The sequence below is a fragment of the Apis laboriosa genome, unplaced genomic scaffold, assembly GCF_014066325.1.
Source record: "Apis laboriosa isolate Shangri-la unplaced genomic scaffold, ASM1406632v1 scaffold35_cov144, whole genome shotgun sequence".
In the NCBI taxonomy this organism is placed as follows: Eukaryota; Metazoa; Arthropoda; class Insecta; order Hymenoptera; family Apidae; genus Apis; species Apis laboriosa.
The window spans coordinates 2,225,224-2,249,717 of record NW_025222966.1 but is presented as its reverse complement, the minus strand read 5'-3'; the positions used below and the strand labels follow the sequence as shown (position 1 = coordinate 2,249,717).

Sequence of the window (24,494 nt, the reverse complement as noted above, 5' to 3'; positions counted from 1 at the left end):
TCCAATTTCGATCAATAATAGAAATATTCATTTTCAAAATTCCTCTTGAATTAAGGTTTCCATAAAGGTTTCTTTGTACTCCTACGTATTTGTTATCGTTGCTTACCTTTTATGAATACAAAAGATTCAATTATTTAGAGGAGATTCGACAAGTTAAATATCCAAACAATTCTTTGTAATAAGATGTTTCACAGAACAAATTTTACTTTGTAATATGAAGCGAAATATGAGATAGATATTGCAAACTGAATGATGGAAAATAATATTTATATAATGAAAGTTAAGAAGTTTGTTATTTTATACTTTCATATTGGTTCTTTGAAGAAACAGAAGAAATTCTAATAAGATGCAAGATACTGATTTTATAATGATGTAATGAAAAAGAAGTGTTTCGTAAAATATAATACAATTACATAAGATTTATATTCGCACGGAAGAATAAAAGTGAAAAAAGATAAAATTTGAAAAATTGAGATCAGATTTGAGAAAATTAAATAAAAGATTTATAATCTTAAAGATTTCATCACATTAATTTTTTGAATTTTAGATATTTTTATCTTACGAAAAAGAAATTAATAAAAGTATTAATTACATTCAAATAAAAAATAAAAACTTGAAATACCAAAATAATAAATCAGATATAAAAATATTCTGTTTCTTATAAATACTATATGTATTTGAAATAATTATTTTTCAAATTAATTAAAATAATGAATTTATCTTGAAAATTATTGATCAAGGAATAGAGATTGAAAAGAATCGAAAATTGACAGGATGTCGACAATAGTATAATCGATCTTCAATTGGAGTAATTATATATTCGATTGAGAATATAACATATTAAAAAATTACCTTATCCTAGAATATTCGAGAAATCCTTTTTATTTTATTATTTTTTTAAATATATTCTATTTTTTTAAATAATCTCTTATATAATAATATAAAATAAATAAATTGAAATGAAATAGTGTTGAAATTCTTAAAGCATATATATCCTTTTATATTTGCATATATATCCTTTTAAGAAAAATAATTAAATTTGATTCGTCTTCGTAAGCATATTTAAATAATTTTTTATATTTTCATTTCTTCATAAACATTTTGTCTTGGTAAAATAATTAAAATAAAATAATTAATTCAACATTATACTTGTCATAATTTTTATCGTAACAAAAATTATATAATTATTTACGAGTTTATACAGACTCATTCATAATAAAATCACTTTTTCAATCTTTCTGGACTACGTGAATTAAAATAATTATACTTATTATTAACAGTACGAACTCTCAAACTTTCGAAGCCGCAAGAAATTTATCGTGACATATCACCTTTGATGGCACATATCACCTTTATTACAAACATACCAAGCATAATTATTCATGATCTTTACATTAATCTTTGGCCAATGATCTTCCTTCAATATCGACAGTATCCACACTGTCAAAGGCAAGAGAAACTTAAATGGATTTTGGACTAATCTTGTGAGATAGTTCCAGTTTATCATTCCAGTTGCATAGAAGCCTTATTATATATATAATTTAATACATTCTTTGAATATTATAAGGAAATATAAAGAAGAATTTTAATCAATGGGATAATTAATAATTAAGTATTCGTATAAAAATAATATACTAAAAATTTTCATTATCTTTTTTTTAAAAAAAATAAGAATCATATAAGTAAAATTTCATAGCATTAAATTCAATATAATAACATTATAAATAAAATACATAATATGAAAAATATTTTAAAATATAGGTATAAATGAAAAAAATTGAAAATTGTTAAATACGAACTGCTTCTTACTAAACTAAAATCAACGTGTCATTTTTCATCTCTAATGAAGTTAATTATAAGTTAATTATTATGTTGGGATACAATTACTTCTAGATAAGTTTCATACTTGGAAATTTTAACCAAAAATAATTGCATAAATCCGAGTTATTAAAATCTTTTAAAAAATTTTCGATTTATTATAAAAAATTTACTATGAAATAATTACAAAAAACAAAATAGAAATGTAATAAAAATAAATGCAAAATTACCATTCTATCAATTATTAAATATAGATTGTGAATATATTCATGAAATATCTTTGAAGGGTTGTAAAAGAAAAATAAAAATTAATATATAAAAATGTTGGTTTATTTATTAAGTTATAATCAATTGATGTTCGCATTAAATAAAATGAAACATGAGAAAAAATAGACAATTTTATTTTCATCACATTCTGTTTCTATTTCGTTTCATTTTAAATTCCTTATAATTTGATAAAAACTCAATCAAAGTTCTTGTATATTAATTTTTATATTCATTTTGGTTTAATCTAAAATTAATCTATAAATATGTTAACATTCTTTATATTTATTTATTTTATTATCGGATTAAAAATAGAAGAGATTCGAACTACTTAAGACTTATACTTTTAAATATATTAAGATGAAATCTTAAATATTAAATATCTCAAATATTCATAATAAATCATTTCTTAAAATTTAAAAAAAAAATTTTTCTTCAAATTTTTTTTTAATAAATTTGAATTTTTAAAAAATTATTTTAAAGAAATAAATTAGTAATTCTTGATCTAAATATCAAAAATATAAAGATTTCACGTAATATCAAACGTAGTTTCTAACTCCACAAATTTCACAAACATTTCCATCAAACCACCTAACATGAAACACAACAAGACTATTCCACTCAAAATAACAAAATAAATTTTTACATTAATTATCTTCGTCATTCTATACACAACAACAATCTTAATCAACAATCTGATGAATACAAAAAAGGGAAATATCATCCAACATGTCCTTAATCATACAGATTATAATGATCTGGGTGATTAAAAAACAACTCTATTATATCTTTATAAAATAAAGTTCAATTAGAACAAAAGATAGTCAATGAGATAATTTGGCCAATATTAGACTTGTCTTTGCGAGACATCTTTTGTTTTAATCGAATTTATCGATCTTTTATCACTTAAGAACAAAATCCAAACTCTGATTTATGAAACGATTATGATAGCTCTAAATTCTATTACTTTTGAATAGCTTTAGCATTCTCAATAGTTTTGAGTTTCAATTTCTTAGTAATAATTTACGATTGTTCTCAATAGTTTCAAATGCAATAACAATGGCTATTTCGTAAATCACATATATGCATATAAATCATCGAAAAAACGATTGCAAAGATCATAGCCCACATTGCAACGCGGCCTCGGGAGGATCCATTCTTGAAAACTGTCTTTCCAATACGATCATTAATTCTTTCCTTCTTAGTTACATTTTTATTAATAATGTGAATTATTTATAAGAAAAATAAGTGTAATAAAATAATAGCACAAATAATAAAACATATCATAGATTTTGTTGTTTGAGAATGGAATGGTTTACGTATTTTCGTATGCTGAATCCGAATTTGGCCGTAAAAATTATTTATCATGTTTTAATTCATGAAATTTAAATTGAAATATATAATTTTAATAGCAATAATAGATATAAAAATATTTGTAAAGTAGAAATATGCAAACAATCATATTCAAAATTATTATTGGTGAGGAGGATTTCTGCTGAAAGGAATTCGAGGTTGATTATATTTCTATATCTATTTTCTACTATAACATATTTTCTACTATAGTAGATATAGGATATAAGATAGGATACAGTATAATTTCTTAATTGGCTAAAAAGATTGTTTATATTACTCTATTCATATAATATTGCATAATGAGAAAAGCAAGCACGAAAACCTAATAACAAAAACATAGCAAGATATTCAACTTCTAAGCATTCTGAAATTTTTTAGAAAAGTGCTTTATCTGAATATAAAGATCTTAAGACTTTATGATTACGTTAAAGTTGGAGCGCCATATAAAAGCTTCTAAAACTGCATACATAGACGAATACACAATCCCTGAAAACGTTGAATTCCAAATATTTGATCTATTATCGATTATCACTTAATTGTATTATATATAATAACTCAATAAAAGAACGAAAGTAATTTTATAATAATTAACTTCAATTATAATCTATTAATTCATATTGTTCGATAATTAGAATACAATATTTTTAACAATAATATTTCATACTATCTCTATATATTGAGCTAATGTGCTCGAATATACAGATTTTTATTTTCTCTTAGAAAATATCTTTACAAATAAATATAATAACGATTATAAATTATTATTAATTGTATGTAAGTAAATATAACTGAGATTGCTTTTGTTTCGATGTTCGCTATGATTAATGATTCGTAAGCGAATATGCAAACCTGGATGATAACATTTAGATACGTTAAAGAATTAATTAGTTCAATGTGTATATGTAACATCATAATCAATATATTTGCAACTTAAAATAAAATGGGCAAAGAAAAAGAATTCTTTATGTCGCTCCATAGAATTTCTCAGCAACGCATAATATACGAATTAAAATTCGAATTCCTTTATTATATATATATGCATTTATATACACATGGAATAAAAATCTTTCTTCATCAATATCAATTTCAATTACATAGATAAATATCGAAATGCCACTTTGTTATTTCGAAATTACACGACTTATATAGAGGAAAAAGAATCATCGAGGTTAATTTTACCTGGGTGGCTGTGTAGGGCGAGTTTTTGCCAGGAAATCCTTGGAGAAAGCCGTCGACGTCTTGTGTGGCAACAGTGGTCAGGTTTAGAAGCAGGGTGTCTTCAGTGGTGATTGCGTCCTTCCCCTCCATACGAGACTAATCAGCAGTCCGGAGCATCCGAAGCGCCCCCCAAAGTCGACGGCTACGTCATGCTCCTTCTCTCCTCTCTCGACCATAGGATTCCAAGAAGGCTTGATCCGTGCATGGAAATCTTCCCTTGATTCCCTTGATTCCACGAATTATGATCTACCTCAATCATTCGTTCTTACAACTCGCACCATCCAACTCTCGCAAACCTGAAATCATATTCCGATGATTAGTTTTATTGAAGAAATGAGGTTGAATATATATAGAAATAAGGTAGTTGGATAGATATATGAAATATTAATATATAAAGATGATGTGTACTGTTCTTGGTTAAGATTGGAATTTGATTACGGACTAGGAATTTGTAATGATGTAGATATATTTCGATGGAGTGAGCTAAATGGATACATTATTTGAAAAGTTCAGATTGTTTCGAAAGGGTTGATGTTACTTGGAAAACTTAGAAATACTTTGTGCATTGTGATTGATAATAGAAAATTTAGAGAAATAAGAAAATGATATATATGATTGAAATTTTGCATATATATAATTGAAATTTTAAAGATTTTAAAATTATATTTTGTACACAATTGAATGTCGAATTATTTGATATTATTATTAAAATTATTATATAAAATTTATTATGAAATTAATTTAAGATATATAGATTTTAATTATTAAATAGTTAATCGATCGCAAAATTTAATCGAAATAAAATGAAATCAATGCCATCGATGAAATAATTTCAAAAATTTTAAATTCTTTATATTTAAATAAATATGTTAAATAGATGTATTAATTTTATTTCTTCCTTATTTGTTTTTTATGTTTGTTGAGAAAATAATGCAAATTAATAAGAAAATGAGAGGCGAAATGAGAGCGTAATTAATTTTCAAGTTTAGTTAATTACGATTTTAATTGCTTTTATTGTTATTATTAAACCACTTTCAGTTTGGAAATACAGTGTTACAATACGAATGCAAATATAAATTAAGAAGAGATGCGAGAGTAATACATTATGCCACCATATTGAAACGAAATTTGTATTTTCGTTTGAATTATTCGAATATCTGAAATTATTCAATATTATGCTTTGCCTTTGAGACGAAAACTTGATGATGACGATATTTAATAGACTTGAATGAATTTTTAAATGCATTAAAAACAAATAAAATATAAACACAACAAATAATAATATAATTTCTTACTTATCTTCATCTTAAGTCAATAATTCTTTAGGATTTATATTAATTTTCTTTTAAGATAAATATAAAATTGTTTTTAATTTAAAAAAAATTTGAATAATTTTTTTATAATTTTTGTCTCAGAAAGTCATTTAAATATTTAAATATATTATATACATTATTTAGAAACCGAAAAACAGATAGAAAACGGAAAATGTTTATATTTTTATTTAGATTTATATTAATATATTATTTTAATTTAAAATTATATAGAAATATATTTAAAAATATACAAAATTAAATAATAATTAACATATTCCAAAAATTTTATAACAAAAATTATTTAATATAATAACATTATATAAAAATTTAGAATTAAATTATATTGCAAAATGAAAAATTAAATTATATTAAAATAATAAAAAAAAATTAAATTTATTAAATAATATTAAATTTTTGCTATTAATACTTAAAAATGAAATGAAATTTTATATCATTTCTAAAAAAATATATATATAATAATTACTGTGTGTAATTCGATGATTATATTTAAACTTTGAAGTCGTTGTGGTTGAGCTTCTCAGATCTCAAATGTGATTCATGGAAAGTACTATATTTCTTAGTGTGTTTATATTTCATTTTCGGAATCGTGTTTATTCTATAGATTTAATTGAAATTATTACGATGAAAAGGCTGAAAAAAATAATAATTGTAGTTTCTGTCCGTGAAATTTATAAGTATATTTAATATTATAAGTGTACATTAGTGTATATTAGAATTACATTACTTTGTGGTTTAGTTTGAATTAAATATTATAGTTATTATAATATTATAGTTATTATAATATACTACACATTAGTAACTTATAGATTTCTGATATATTAAATTTCTTTATTTATTTTTTTTATTCTTTTAATTGAATACATTATATATTATTTGATATGAATGATATGTTAAAATGTTTTTATAGAATTTTAAATTCTTCAATTATAATACTTTTTCTTGATATTTTATGACATTTTATAACATAAATTACTAATATAAATTAATAAAGAAGTTGTAGACAAACAAAGAAATTTTACAGGAATTTTTTGAATTTTGTGATGAGCTATTTCGAATCAGAGAATTCATATTTTTCAACAAGGAGATTTCTTCATTCCTTGATCATTTCAATTTTCTGTGGATATGAAGTTTTAATTTCAAATTAACAACTAGAAATAATAATTTATAATTAGAAAAAAATCTTTTTTTTTTTAATCTTGTAAATTAAATAATAATTCTTGACAATAAGAATTTTTTCATAATTATAAATAAATTGTATCGTTTATTCAGAACGAAAAACAAATTATTCAAATTATATATATTTGAATTTAAAAGCATTGTAATTGAAATTTTGGAAATTTCAAAATAACAATTTTGAAAGAGATATGAATATACGAATTAAAAGCTTTGCGATAAAATGATTGCAATACAAAGTTGGACTGAAACTGAACTTTACTGAAATTATGTAATTATGTATGAAAAGACAAAACATTTTTCCAAAATTTTTTTATATTTTTCATGAATTTATATGATTATAAATGAATAATATTAAACATATTATATTATTTAATATAAAATATAATACAAAATATTTAATTTTATGAATCAATAATTGAATTTACTATTTTATAGAAAAATAATATTGTTTTATTAATTTATTTATTATTTAATATTATATAATATTATTATTTTTCTAAAACTCCCATAAATTATTTTTATAAATTTTTGTATTTTTAATCGTTAAATATCATGTACAAACAATTATATCATATTATATATTATTATCATATATTATATTGTAAAGACGCTCATATAAATTATACTCGACAATAGTTTACATAGTAAAAACTCAACTAAAGTTCGGATAATCAAATATTATGTAAAATTTTCTTCATATAATAGAATTTTATTATATATTAAAATCTGTATATTATACATTTATTTGTAAACATATATTTAAATATATATTTAAATGTTCAATAACATATGAATATATATAAAATAAAATAAAATAAATAAAATAAAAGTAAGTGATAGAATAAATTAGATAAATAATTAAAGAAAATATTGTTTCTAAACCTTATTTTTCTTTTTTATGAATATATTTCTAATTTGATATATCAAAATTAGTTTTTATGAAATTGAGATATTAACATTTAAAAATATATTAAAAAAAATTTTAAATAATTGATCCAGAAATTTTTACTGTTTCAAATTTTGTTTCTAATACAAGAAAGAAAGAATTAAAGTTTTTTTTTTATAGAATATACAATTGTTTATAAATTAGATTTAATTATATTTTTATAAAAATAAAAAAAAATAACTTTGATGTTTTACCATTTTATACCGAAATATAAATTGATAAAATTTATATAATTGCTAATAAAACTAAATCCTTTTAACCTATTATCCATTACTTTGAAACAAGAAGCAGAAGGTTCGATTTAGTTTCATTGTCTAATCGGACCCTAAGTTGAATAGTAGTCTGAAAGTCTCTGGAATCACTGGTGTTGCGCTACATTAGTCTCATTAATTCCAGAACACATCCTGATAGTTAAATTCGATCGCGGTCCACTTGACCTTAAATTTATCTCTAATTTAAAGGATGCTCCCAACACTGGACTCCGTAATGGAGGTGCCTGCTACCATTTTCACTAAATGCATCGAAAATTGGAAAGTGACGAAATTCGAGTAAAACAAATATATTATATATTATATATATTGGTGAATGTTTCCTCTGAATATCGATTAGATTGAACTCTTTGTCGCTCAATATTTCAAAAATTAATAAATGAAATTTCTTCTTATGAATCGAAACTAAAGATTTATATGATTTATTATTTTTTTCTCTGATGGAAAAAACCATAAGATAGTTCATTAGAAAAAACAATTTATTGATAACATAAATCATTTAGAAAAGAAAAGACTTATATAAAATAAAATAATATTTTTTTATGACATTGTAATTTAATTGTTATTTAATTTTTTTAATTTATTATTATTATTACAGTAATATTAATTGTATAAAATATGAAGTAAGATATAGAACAATAAAAAATGTGATTATAATTAATATTTGATAATTAACTATTTGATAATTAAATAAATATTTATTAATTATATATAATTAATTAAATATTTGATAATTATCAATAAAACGAACTTGAATTTATTATTATTTAATAATTATTTTATACATACATTTTTCTTAATATTTATTAATTTTTTCTCTCTATTTTTTATATTATTTTATATTATTATTTTATATTATTATTTATATGTTACATATTTAAATTATTTTATATTTTATATTATATATTTTTTCCCTCTCATTTTACTAAATCGAAATCATATATCTTTAATATATAATAATGTATGCAATAATGTATCGAATTTATTTATTTAAATTATATATGATACTTTTTTCATATCTTTTCTTGAAGTTATTAAAATTTTTTTATATTAATAAATTTGAAGTTTTATTAATATAAATATATTGTTATTAGTAAAAATTTTTAGTTATTTTAAGTTATTTATTATTATTGATATTTACAAGCTTTAATATATCTTTTATTATTACATATAATTTCTTAATTATAAATAATGCACATTAAATTCGAATTCTTGGTTGATTCTTTCGATTAATTCATATAAATGGAGCTTCATTTTATTTTTTAATAATATATATTTATATTAGTCGTAATATATTTTATTGTTCATATAAATTAAATAGAGTATGAGGAATTGGAATTTTAATTTTATTATTATCAATAGCAGCAGCATTTATAGGTTATATTTTACCTTGAGGTTAAATATCATATTGAGGAGCAACTGTAATTACAAACCTACTTTCAGCAATTCCTTATATTGGAAATACAATTATATTATGAATTTGAGGTGGATTTTCTATTAATAATGCAACATTGAATCGATTCTTTTCTCTTCATTTTATTCTACCATTAGTAATTTTATTTATAATTATTTTACATTTATTTGCTCTTCATTTAATTGGTTCCTCTAATCCTTACGATCAAATTATAATAATTATAAAATTTCATTTCATCCATATTTTTCAATTAAAAACTTACTAGGAAAAAGAAGTTATCCAGTTGCTATGTTTTTGTTTAATAAAGAATGAAATATAAGTATAATTGCCGCTTAAAAATCTTAATAAATTCTGATTCATTTATGATTTATAGATAAATCTTCGAATGGTAGATTCTTTGTTATTTTTTTGTTATTTTGTTATTTTATCAAGAAATTATAATTTTTAAAAAATTTTTAAAAAATGTAATTCAATACAATGCAATATAATAGAATAAAAAATTATTATAATAATATCGCCAAACTATTGTCAATTTAAAATTTCACTTAACAATCTTTTTCTATTTATTTAAAATTTTCATTTCAGTTTTTCATTTTTAAGCCATTTATCTTTTACACAATTAAAATATCATTCCTCTCATTGCAACTTAGTGAAAATATACACAATAATCTTCTCCGTGGAATATTAATATCTATTAAAAATTTATTATCCTCTGTTTACTATTTCCAAACTTTCACTTAAAAATTTCTTTATGATTTATGATTTGTCAAGTATATTGAATAATTATTATGCAAAATGATATCGTAATTTAACGAAATCGGTTGGAAGTCGAGTTAGAATTCCATTCGAAATCAGATCATATGGTAAAATCTCGTTTTACGCTCCGTAATTATGCTTCATAATCGTCCCGTGCATTAACGTTGTAATTAGACGTTAAAACGAGCTCGTCGAATTGACGATGCCTTCTGTGTTCCGAATTGAACGACGAATTAACCATGGAACGCGAAATCTCTAGAGCATCGGTTAATTGATCGTGCGACACAAGGACCATTCAAAACGTTTCTGTAATATGCGTATAACAGTTTTGATGGAGCAACTTTTTTTTTTTAAGCGCGATGTACAATAATAATATAGTTTCCATTCACGGGTTTTGATTTATATCGAAATCGAACTTGTTATTATTGATTTTGTTTTTTTCTTTTTTTTTTCGAACTTTTAATACTAGTTTTTATAGTTTCTATATCATTGATTCTAACAATTTAATGAAAAACATTTCGAAAACTATTTATTGTTATGGAAAGTTATTATGCCGATACACTTGATGCAGTTTTTAGTTCGTTTTAATCGATATTGTAATTATCTAAGAGAAGTTTATAGAAGTTTGATCTCAAGTTTGCTCATTTGCGAATATCAAACATGAAGTTAAGATTCTGTTAATAGCATAGTCATTCAGAACTATTTCTATTTTAAATTTTATTAAGAAAGATCGCTATAATTATCATTAATAATTATAAAATATATTCCATATTTTCATATATTTATAATTCCGAATTTTAAGGAAAAATTTAACGATTTGAAATTTTTTTTTATAGTGAATTTTTTAAAAATTTGCTAAAATTCGGAGAAATCATATGCATTTAATTATTATTCTATCATTAATCAATGAAATCATAATATTTTTGTGCAAGATTTTCATTCATTATGATATAATTTATGATATAATATATGTAAAGTGTTCTTATACTTGAAAACTATTCTAAAAATAACACGATCTTTCTATAATTACATATTTCTATTTATATTATTACATATATTCTATATTTATGTACATATTTGTCTGAAGATCTTAAGAAAGAAATTAATAAATTTATTTTAAATATATAAATTCATTAATTGAATTATTTTATCTAATTTTATCAATTTTTTTTCCATTGCATAATAAGATAATAGAAAATTATATAAATTTCTAATTCATTATATTATAATTTTCAATTAATTACATTATAAATTTGCAATTATTAGTATATTTATATGCAATTAATAAAATTAAATATTCAATTATACTGTAATATATAAATAATATTAAAAAAATATGTATTATTCAAATTATATATTAAAATATGTAATATTTTGCAAAATATTACTAGATTTTACGTATATTTACCTATATGAATAATACATATTTGGAAAAATTGAGCTGAAAAAGAAATAATTGTACAAGACATTGTAACATTTACTTTGCTTTATTATATTAAATATTTTCATATTGCTATTTAGAATTACAAACTATTTCTGTTTAGATTTTTTTCATTAATATTATATCATAATTAAAGATTTCATAATTAAATTTATTTATAATATTCAATTATCAAATAAAATTATAAAAAAAAAAAATAAAATTAATATCAGGAAAAAAATGTATAACATTTATATGTTATTATTTGAATCTGCAATCGAATTAATAGTTTAAATCACAATTTCATTTATTTAAAGATTTATTTACAAAGTTGGATCAAAAGGACATATTACGCATATAAATAACAAATAACAAATATTTGAAAGAAAATATTATATTATGATTAAAACAAAAAAAAAAATATTTTTATTAATATGAACAGCAATTAAAACATTAGTAAAAAATAGTTCGAATTATTAATTGTCTGTTTATGTTCCTACATTTTTTGCAAATTACAAAACTTCGAATTCATTCCAAACACGAGTAGATATGAAGCCAACTCCCAGTTTAAGTTACTACGAACTAGTAGATACAAGAACATTCCGAACAAGCTTCGACTGTTAGCTAGTAGTCGCTGCAATTTAACGTATATGATTAAACTTCAAACAAACTTGTAACTTTACGTGATACTCAGTATAAGTCAGTGGGAGTTAAAAGAGATATTGGACGATTTTCCATCGCTAAATTTTTACATCATGAGCTAGCATTTTGAATTAATCCTCTAAAGCTTTGCAAAATTTAACGATGCAAAATCAACCGTATTTACGGATTAAAATGAGATAAAGTTTTTAAAATGGAAAGATCCGAAATATAGCGAATTATGAAATCTTTTAATGATTGAGAAATTTTTTATATAAAAATTTTATATTTCGTAGTATACGAAGATTATTTTGATAGCGATTATAAAAAAATATAAAATAATTATAAAAGAAATAACAGATAAATTTATTTTATTTTAATCTATTTTATTTTTTTTATTCACATAAATATTACATAAATATTTTTAAATCTAATATAAAATTCAAATTCAACATTTAATAATACGAATCAGGATAATGTACTTATTGAATAACTTTACTCATATATTCTTTCTCAACTATTGTAAATATTTATAATGGAAATTTATTTATATGAAAATTTTAGTTTTTGATTATCAAAATTTTAATTGAGTTTCTTTTATTGAAATTATTATTAAATGTTACTTCATTTATATGAATGTTTTTATAATACATAAAGATATTAAATATTATTTATAAGTAAATATATTAATAAATAATTATAAATTTATTAATATATATTATTAGTAATAATTAAATAAAAAAATTAATTCATTAAATATTTATTGTATTTACAAAATTATTTTAAAATTTAATTTGATTTCCAATATTTGATATAATATTTTAAAAAAAATTTTCATGAAATCTTTTCTTGCTTATCTTCTGATTCATATAAATGAATTTACCGTACAATTGAAATAAATTTCACATGCGTTTCAAATGCTAAACAAAAAAAGAAAAAAAAAGAAAAATAAGAAGTTTAGCTTTCATTTATAACGCAAAATAGCATTTGACGGGAAACTAATTTCCGTATCCATTGAATTTTCGCTCCCTTTCGTTCGTTCCACGGACACGCGCAAGTCTGGGAAGGTTGAACGTTAGTTAGAACTGCTTAGCGTGTCGCCGTAACACGAGTTCCTCTTATTTCAATGGCGGCACGTAATGCAGTTCTCGCGTGCTTTCCCATCGATCGGTCCGAATATCGTCGAAGTAATCTGCTAACCGTAGGAAATAAAGGAATGGAACAACTGAGACCATTACGAGCCTTCTCTATTCGCACCTTTACGAACTTTTCTATACTTTCCATCAGCTTTACTTGCACCTTAACGAAGTTTCTCCACATCCTATTTTGTTCTTATTCATAGTATACGATACAATTCTGAATTTTTAGGAACTTTTTTTTACCTTCTTATGTGGATGAATATATTTTGTAAAATCTTCAAAATTGTTTTCGAGAGTTATGATAAATAATATATATCGTAAATATGCGAAAAATAATTAAGATTTCAGCTTCGGAAAATTTGGAATTCAAAAAAGTGAATTAAAAAAAAAAAGTAATTAACAATAAACAAAAAATAGTAATAAACAATAAATAATCACTCGAACCTTTCAAAGTATAAATGTAAATAAAATGAAAATAAAACTTTGTTTATATAAGAATTATTTGTTATATATAAGTATTTTTCAGTTTATTAATTGTAAATTTTGATGATACATTGGTATATTAATAATAATTTATGAAGGTAGAGTAAAAGGTTTTTTAAATGGAATGACAATTATTAAATGCAGATATAAAAAATATTAAATACGAGAAATGTTTATTTCTTTATAAGAATAATGTAATATTTCAAAAATTACTGCTAACAAATTTTAAAATTTAATTAGTGGAAACAATAGATCGAAATAAAAAATATTTTTTTAATAGTATTAAATTATTTAAAAGCAAGATAATTATTTAGATATTTGAAATATTAAGATATAAAAAATTAACATAATAAACATAAAATAAACATAAAAAATTTCATTATTATTATAAATATTATATATGATATTATTTCACATATATATAATATTTTACATTTAAATTATTTTCACATATATATAATATTACATTTAAAGTTATTTAATTGATTATAGATAATATATAGATAAAATATAAAATTCATCCTGTATATGTAATTGGTTTCAGATTTAAATATGGTTTTAATCAAAGATAATTAAGGGTTTTGTAATTATATATACATTATATATATATCTCTTATCTTCAAATGTTTTTCTGCGAAATTTTTCGAAGGATTTAAATTGAACGAAATTCACCAAACAAATTTGAGTTATACCTTCAACGCTCTATGAAACAATCTTCAGAAATTTCGAAGAATTTCGCATTGTTTTACAAATTAAACTCATAGAATGGTTACAACGTAAATCAAAACTTCTAGCCTTCGTGCTATATTCATTGTGAATGCCTTCATTATTTTATTATCTTTACGAGACAACTATATCAATTTCGAAAATACATTTTTGATGCATGAAATTGCCGAATTTCTAGAATTTTTAAATAAAATTGCAAGAAATGTAAAATCAATATTTATAATATTTCTAATAACATTTTTATATATATAATATTGAAAATACTGGAATATTATCCTTATTTATTATACATTGTTTACATAATCGATTTTTTCATTTAAATATTATATAATTATTCAAATATTTTTTCATATGAAATATTTTTATTTAGTATTTATTATATCAAATATATTTTTTACCATCATTTATTATTATTATCATTAAATATATATAATATATAATTTAATATTTATATATATATATATTCAATAAAAATATACTATATATATATATATAATACTAATATAAATATATATATATATATATAATATATAATACATTAACATATATAAGTATTTTTAAATATTTTGAACATCTATATTATTTATATTAAAATATGTTATATATTTTTAAATATTATTTTTAATAATTTATATATATATAATAATACTATATATAATACATATATAGAATATTAATATATATTCTTGGACATATTTGAAGATGTATTCTAGAAACTAAGATAATAAAAAAATTGATATACAAAAATGTCAATTAAATTAAAAACAATTGAATTTTGTATTAAATGAAATAAGTTAGAAATTGAAATTATGGTGTAATGGAAACAATCATCTTACTTTTTTAATGCAAACTTCAATTATAATATATAATTATAATAATTTATTGAATAATCTTATAATAATCAATATAATAAAATAAATATTTTTGTAAAATTTTGTACAATTTTTATATTCTTTTTCAAAAAATCGATATTTCAAAGAATCGATGTTCTATATATATAAAAAAATTATTAAATCATTGAATTTATAATTTATAAATATTAAATATAAATATATATATGTTTTATAATATTCAAAATACTTATAAATATTAAAAATATAAATAATAATAATAATTAATATAATAATATTATATTATTAATATTAATAAATAATAAATAACAATATTAATATAATATTAAATAAATAAATATCAAATTAAAATAAATTTATACTAAAAATATATGTTTAAAAGTATTCGATAATGAAAATAATTGAATAATTATATATAATATCTGAATAATTAATCCAAAAATAGATTATATAAAAACTGATAAAAATACTAATAATGTTTCGTTAATATTTCCATAAATTCAAAAATCAAATCTATATATATAATTAGACAATAAAAAATATTCAAAAATATTTTCTTGAATATTATTCATGCTCGATATTTATTTTGATTACTCGATAGTTCATTTCATGCAAAATTTAAGATTATAAAATATCGGTATTAAAAGTTCCAAGAAAGTCACCAATTGTCGTATAGGAAACGTTATGTATATTTACGGAAATTACTGTTTTTCGGTATTCATGGTTTGATTAATTTGCTACGACCAGCCATATAGAATGGAAGAGTAGATCTCGATCGGATTAATTCGTGATTCGCGTGCGGTTGGATTAAACGTCAACAAATGTTGATTCTATCGTTTTTGAACGCAATATCGGTGCTTCTAGCAATTAGAACAAGTTTCAGTATAATGGTTAATATTTAAAATTTAACGATGTTAAAAACTTTTGATTTATTATTGAATTTGTCGATAACATCTGATTTTTTTTAATTAAAGTTAAACTAAGTTTTTTTTATTTAAGAATACATACAATGTAGTGTGTGTATATATATATAGTCAATCATAAAAATCTTCATACATTATTTTAAAAAAAAATTTATCTATCTTAAAAAATCTGATTTTAATGAAAATTTGTATATATATTTGTATATAGGTTTTAATGAGTTATACATAAAGCAATTTATTTTTAGATTAGAAAATGTCTTTGAGTGTGTGAATTCAAATTTTTATTATTTTTTCGTGTTTATTATAATTTTGTCTGACATTATTTTTTACAATAAGATAATAAAACATATATAAAATATATATTATAATATATCTATAATATATCTTTAATATATATTAATAAAAATATATATTATTAAATTTTTATAAAATATTTAATATATAATAATAAATTTTAATACATATATATATATCTTTAAAATTTTGCTCTTCTTTTTCTTTTGAAAGTTATATTTAAGAAACAAAAATAATACTGATATTTTAAGAAATTTCATTGAAGTGATGTCCCATCAATAAAAAAATTATTCCATATAGGATAAATTATGTAATTGGGATAAAATATTATTAAAGATAGAAAAATTCAAAAAATTTAGAATTCCTTTTTTAATTTAATTGAAAAATTATTTTAATTATACTTTAAAGAAAATACATTGTTTTATTTCTTTTATGATAATCTTATCATTATTTTATTTAGAAAGAGCAGTCATGAAACATAATAATTTAAAAATTATTTATCAATTATTACATATTTATACATTATATATTACACATTATATGATAACAAATATATTACTTTAAAAAAAAAGATCGAAGTGGAGTTTAATTGAAAAAACTAATTTTTTTATTTTTAAATCTATTTTTATTATTTATCTTATCAATTTTTGCAAGAATGTTTTGCAATTTCTCTCGTTTTATATTACGAATATTTATATGAATGAATATGACATATTTGTTATAAATTCATATTAAAAAAAAAGAAAAAAAAATTAAAACATTAAAATAAAAAGTTTAGAAGGACAAATATAAATTGAAAGTGATAATATGATGAAATCTATATATAATAAAATATTTAATATTTAATATCTATAAAATATATCTAATATAATAATATAATCTAATAAGCAAAATATAATATTGCATAAAAAAAGCAAATAAATGTATTCTAATAAAAAAAGAAAAGATAAAGATAATAATGAAAAATTTTTAATTTTAAACTTATTTAAACTATTTTAAAACTTATTTTCTAGAATAATCTTCAATGCAATGAAAAAATCAATGCCTTTCAAAATCATAAAAATTGTAATAAAGCAATATTAAAATTTTCATTAGAGATTTTTGTTATTTTTATCACATTTATTATTATTTATATAAAATTTTTTTTTTAAATAACGTTTTATATTTTCATTTTTTTTTAAAATCATTTTAAACAATTATGAAAAAGATTTTCAATTCAAATGTGCATTATAATATGCATAAATTTTTACAATATATAGTTTTAAAATAAATCAAATAAATATAAATTCGTTTTCATACATTTTTTACATTAGCCTAAAGTTTTTTGAAGAATTACAATTTTACGTATTGAATATTGCTGAATAATATCTACTTTTTATTAATATTATATTATATTAGTATTATATATATATTTATAAGTCAGTTAGATATATGTATATTTATTATAGATATTTTCATATACATAAATTATATATATTAAAAACTTTTTTTAATAAAAAAAAATTTTTTTTATATTAAATCGTATCGAGATTAATGGAAAATTTCTTTCATATCATATCATATTTAATATCATTAAATATTTATAAATCCATCATTTATTATAAATATTAAAAATTTATTTTATTGCATTTTTTCATTAAAATTAATATAAAATTTTCTTTCAAAATCCTATATTCGTATGGAATTAAACATTTTTTAAAATAATCATAACTTATATAAAATTAAAAATAATATAAGATATATTATAAATATTTATATTAAATCTAAAGATTCAAAAAAAAGTTAAAAAATAAAAAATTCTTTTCAAAAAATTCTGTTTTAATTTGAAATTAGATATTTATTTTAATTTACGATTTTTTTAAACAAATATTAGATTTGTTTAAAATCTTGTCTAAAATCTCTCTATAATATTCTGTCATTGGAAAAAAAATATTCTCGTTACAAAGATTCCTTAAATTCTTCATGTTAAAAACAATATTTTTATAGAAAAAAAATCTGAAATTTACCCTGACATATCTACCTTCTAAAATGAATGCTGACTGAACAACTGAGATTAATTGTTTTATATTTCTTTATTTTGTTTTCTCTTTTTTATACACCATATATTTTCATCATAGCACAGTCCTGTAAAATATCGTTTTACAGTAGGCGCATGAGATATGAGTAATGGTTGTTCGTGCTTATTCATTTTCGTGTGTTATATAGCCGCAACGCCTGTCCTATAAACATAACATATTTTCTAACATAATGAATGTTCTATTATATGAATACATCAGAATCTTTAATTATTTTCAATAATATATGTGTTGAATAATGTTTTATGAAAAACAATTAAAGATACATATTTTTTATCACATTTAATTTGTTTCTGTTAATAATCTTTAGTAATTCTATTAATCATTTTTATAATAATTTTCAAGATGAAGTTTATGTCAGAATAAAATTAAATAATAAAAAGAGAAATTATTAATGACTTAAAATTATTTTCATCTATCTCGTGAAGATTTATTTTTATAATCCATAGTATCTTATCAAATTTAATTTATGCAAAATTTTAATAATTCGTGTAAATCTGTAAAATTTCTTAGAAATGATTCGAAATTTCTTATATAAGAAATTATTAAAGATATAGAATAAAATATTAATGTATGGAATCATCAGAACATTTTAGGAAAATTAATTCTAGAGATCAAGACAAACATAAAAATAATATACAAAAATATCATTGAAGTTGAAGTTTATTTATTAAGTTATAAGCAATTTATGTATACATTAGATCAGGCGATAGACTGAAATATCTCTGCACAGTGATTCGAGTTTATAGAATAAAAATAAATAGAAATAGAAATAATTTTGGCAAAAAATATTATTAATATCATTAATAATATTAAATAAGCTTATATTTTTGTAAATATTTTATGAAATTTTTTAATTAAATGATTAATTAATAAAAAAAATATTATTTATTTTACTAACGATTTTATTAATAACAATTTATATTAATAAAGGTAATTAATAACAAAATAATTTAGAAAACTGTCCTAATTTATAAAAAAATAAATGTTAAATTTAAATAAAATAAAAAAAATTCATATCATTATGCATGATTAACATGATTAATATTATTTTATTAATCTTATGTAATTGCAAATAATTATGAAGATTGATTCATTCAGAAGAAAAGAAGTTTTTATAAACATTAAACAGATATATTTTATTACAATTCCATAGTAAGATAATAGAAGTCTTAAAATCAATAAAAATTTCATATAATATACTTTTGTAGTAATATAAAATACTTTTAACTTATAAAAAAATTAAAATGTTGAAGTAAGAAACTTGAGATTTTGTGTTTAATCTCAAATTGTATTATCTTATATATGATTTTTTAATAATTTAAAAAAAAATGTTCATAATATGATTATACATGTATATATCAACAAAATATATTAAATACAATATAAAAAAATATATATTTTGTATGTATCGAATGATATCATATGATATGTATTAATGATATCATATTTCATTATCATATTAAACAGTATCAGATTTAAAATAATTCTTTCTAGCAGTATTAAAATTAATTATTAATAATGAAATATAAATTTTAATTGAAAATCTGTAAATTTACTATTAAATAAAATCAATTTTTTTCTGCGGAAAAAGAATATAATGAGTTCTATAATTGTGTCTCTTTCCTTACAGAAAAATAGCTCACAATATACAATTCCATATACTTTGATAGAATGAAACAGATCTATCTTTGTCATATTGTCATTTTACTTTCCGCCTTGCTTCTAACACAAACTTAAATTGCTTATAACTTAACGAATAATTCAACCTTCTTTGTATACCAACTTTTATGTTTGTTTTGGTCTCTAAAATCGATTTTCCAAAAATATCTCATGAATATACATATATATGTAAGCTTCTTGATTACAAGTTCAAAATGAATGTTTCTTGAATAAATCAAGGTTACAAAAATTGTTTCTTGAGCAATATTTTTTATTTATTCAAAATCTAAAATGATTCTGATCATAAGCAAACTCTATGAGTGGAAGAAATGTGAGACAGATCAAACAATGAAAAGTATAGTAATCTTCAAATGCAATGATAATGACATGGACAACAGCTTACCGTTTTCAATGCAATAATCTTTTTTTTACGATTTATATGAAGTAAGCTGTCTATATGTCATCGAATTTGAGAATCATTGTGTTTTTCATTCTTTGCTCATAATTGCCCTACATTCGTTTTTAAAAATTTATTCTATGAATATTCTCGTCGATAATTACTGATAACTGAGAAATAAATCCAAAAAAAATTTTTTATATTTAATTTTTTTTCATTTTAGCTTTCTTTTATTATTTGATATTTCTTTTTATGTATCTATATATCTGTTAACATATCTATATGTTTGAACATATTCATTGATGTAGAAATTAATTTCTATACATGTTTCACAAATTAACATTACACGAGGAAATTTCGAAGAACGATTTGTACAATATGTACAAATATTAAATTTTCCTCAATTAACATTTATTACATCAATTTATAGGAAATTACATAAAGTAAACGGTAACATGATTAGTCAATCGGTAAACAACTCCGATTTGAATAATTCGTTTAAGTAGTCTAGAACTTGGAGAATTCTGCCCATCTTAATAATCCAATCTTCAGCCCAGTAGTTGAGATTAAAACTTTATTGAGCTACTGGCACGGGTCAAACCCAAAGGAATACGACATCTATGTCAATGACTTGCTTCTGCATCGCGTTATATTACAAATTTAGAACAATGTCGCTAGTGAAATTGTGCACATTGTCAATTCTAACAATATATGATCTGCAATACTAACCTTTTTTTATATATAAAGTGTCTCATTTTTTTGTCAACAATTTTAATAATAGATCAAACTGAGATCAAAAACAACATTGAAATGAAAATAATATTGTAAATAATTTAAAATCAATTATTATCACAAATTTTATGATTATTCTAAACAATAAAATATACAAATTTAAATCCTGATATAAATATAAACAATAAATAAAATAGTTTTTCGATTTCTTAAAGTAATTCTTTTCTTAATATTTTAAATTATAATATTTATATTATATTTATAATATAAATATTCCCATTGCAAATAAGTAATTTTTCTTTCTTTTCATTCTTAATTTGATTTTTTTTTAAATATTAGTTGTTACTTAACACTTTTGAATCTCATTAATGAAAATTTTCAAATTAAGTATTGTTGAATATATTGAGAATGATTGTAACATTAATTTATAGTGATATTATAATCATTATAATCAATAATGAAATAATTTGATAATGAATTATTTGAATAACAAATTAACAATNTTTTTAATTATTTTTATTTCTTTTATATATAAACTTTTTGTGTTTCATTTCATTTAGTATTAAATTTGATTTAATAAATATATTAATTTCAATAATATAATTCAATAAATTAAAATTGTATTATAATTGTTCTTATGTGCGAATTAATTGCAATCTTTATTCCGATCTTAATTTTTAATAATATAATAATAAATTTATATAATCTTTATTAATTATTTATCATAAATATTGTAGGCCTATAATGTAAAATAGCAAATATTATAAAAATTTTGAATATAGAATATAGAATAGTTTTTATATAATTTTATATAAAAAAAATTTTATATCATAGTTCAAAGCCAAATTATTATTTTTCCGATCTTTCTTATATTTTATAAATGAAAATAAAAAAATAATACATCATCATCATATTTAAAAAGTTATAATAATATAAAATAATAGTACTTTTGATTAATGTGAATTTTATTTGTTAAAACATAGAAATAAATTATATAAATGTTTGTATTATTGATTATAATTCCATTTAAAAATATTATTCATTATTTTTAACATAAACTGAACTGGATTAATGTAAATGAATCTAGGAATTTTACTATACTATACTGGCACTAGGAATTTTATTAATTATGTAGAAAAGAACACGTTCATCAATTTCAATGACATTGAAATTTCTTGGACATACTTCGCGAAGCAATCAAGAAGATAAAATAAATGAATATTTCTCATGAATATTCCGCTTTTTAAACCTAATCAAATTTAACTGGAATTTAGCGTAACACAAATTCTTAAGAAATATGTAATATTAAATGTTTAATGTTAAAAATTTTTTTATATATATTTTTGAAACTAATATTAAGTTTATATATATATATATATATATATATATATATATATATATATGTAGAGAGAAAATTCATTAATAATGTTGTTTTTGATAACATATTTATTCAACATATTCATATTAATCTGAAGATTAATAAAATATATTTATATAATATTCTTATTTTTATTCATAGAATATGCTGATTTAAATTTAATGACAAAATCTTAGCATATCCATTATAAAATATTTTCTAAATCATGATCTTTTTATTTCCTAATTTGTAATAATAAAAAAAAAACTATAGGAGATATTAACTAATTAGTAAAGACTCACATCACAAAAGATAATAAATTGATATTAACAAAAATTGGCAAAATAAATTATAATATTTATAAGTATGATCATATAAAATAAAAACGAAGAATTATATAAAGAAATTTATTGTATCGAGATATATACATTTAATGCATATATACTTTTTTGATAGAAAAAAAATTGATTTACAAAAAATTGTAATATTAAAATAATAATATATTTATATTTAAATAATATAAATAATGTATTATTTTAAATTTTAAATTTTAAATTTTTTATTTATTTATTTATTTTTACAAAATATTAATTTGTTAATTATATCTATCTTGTCTAAAATCCATAACAAATATCCCATTCTGCCAATATTAACTGCTCGTCAATTAATATTTGTCACTATCGTTAGATGGCTTTGAGAGATTTTTGTTATTTATTTTGATATTATTTATACCATGTTATCAAGTATCAAAAAAGCGAATGATAATTTTCCTTAATATTATCTATGTAAATCTCATACCAAGACAAGAAAAATTTGATCGATCTTGATATTTCCAATACTTTTCATACTTTCCGAATTATGGAAAGAAGACAGAGGCCTCGACCGACCTTGCTTTTAAGATTCTTTAGATTCCTGATTATCTTATCACCATCTCAATCAACCTATCACTCATTCTCGAACGATAATTATATCGCTCCCGGGAATTTAAACAAGTCTTGTATATATCTTGCAATAATATAAGTTATATGAGAAGTATAATATCTAAAAACTATATTCACTTTAACTCAATTAGATATATTTATATAGTATTTAATTTTTTAATATTAATAATAAAAAATTAGATATATTATTAGCAACAAAATGTTAATATTATTATACTGAATTTTAAAAAATATTATTTTTATAATTTTTGAAATATTAAATGATAAATTGTTACATATAATAACTTTTGATAATAATTTTTAGATA

General features: G+C 19.9%; 1 protein-coding gene across 1 annotated transcript in view; it reads right to left on the bottom strand.

Annotated features, from left to right (window-relative positions):
• LOC122715440 (5-hydroxytryptamine receptor 1) overlaps positions 1-4,868 on the bottom strand; it is a 271,034-nt gene extending 266,166 nt beyond the window's left edge. The window contains exon 1 of the mRNA XM_043937635.1: positions 4,615-4,868. Coding sequence (XP_043793570.1) covers positions 4,615-4,743 — 129 coding nt within the window. The 5' untranslated portion in view covers positions 4,744-4,868. The remainder of the gene's footprint in view (positions 1-4,614) is intronic.
• Positions 4,869-24,494: the final 19,626 nt, after the last annotated feature.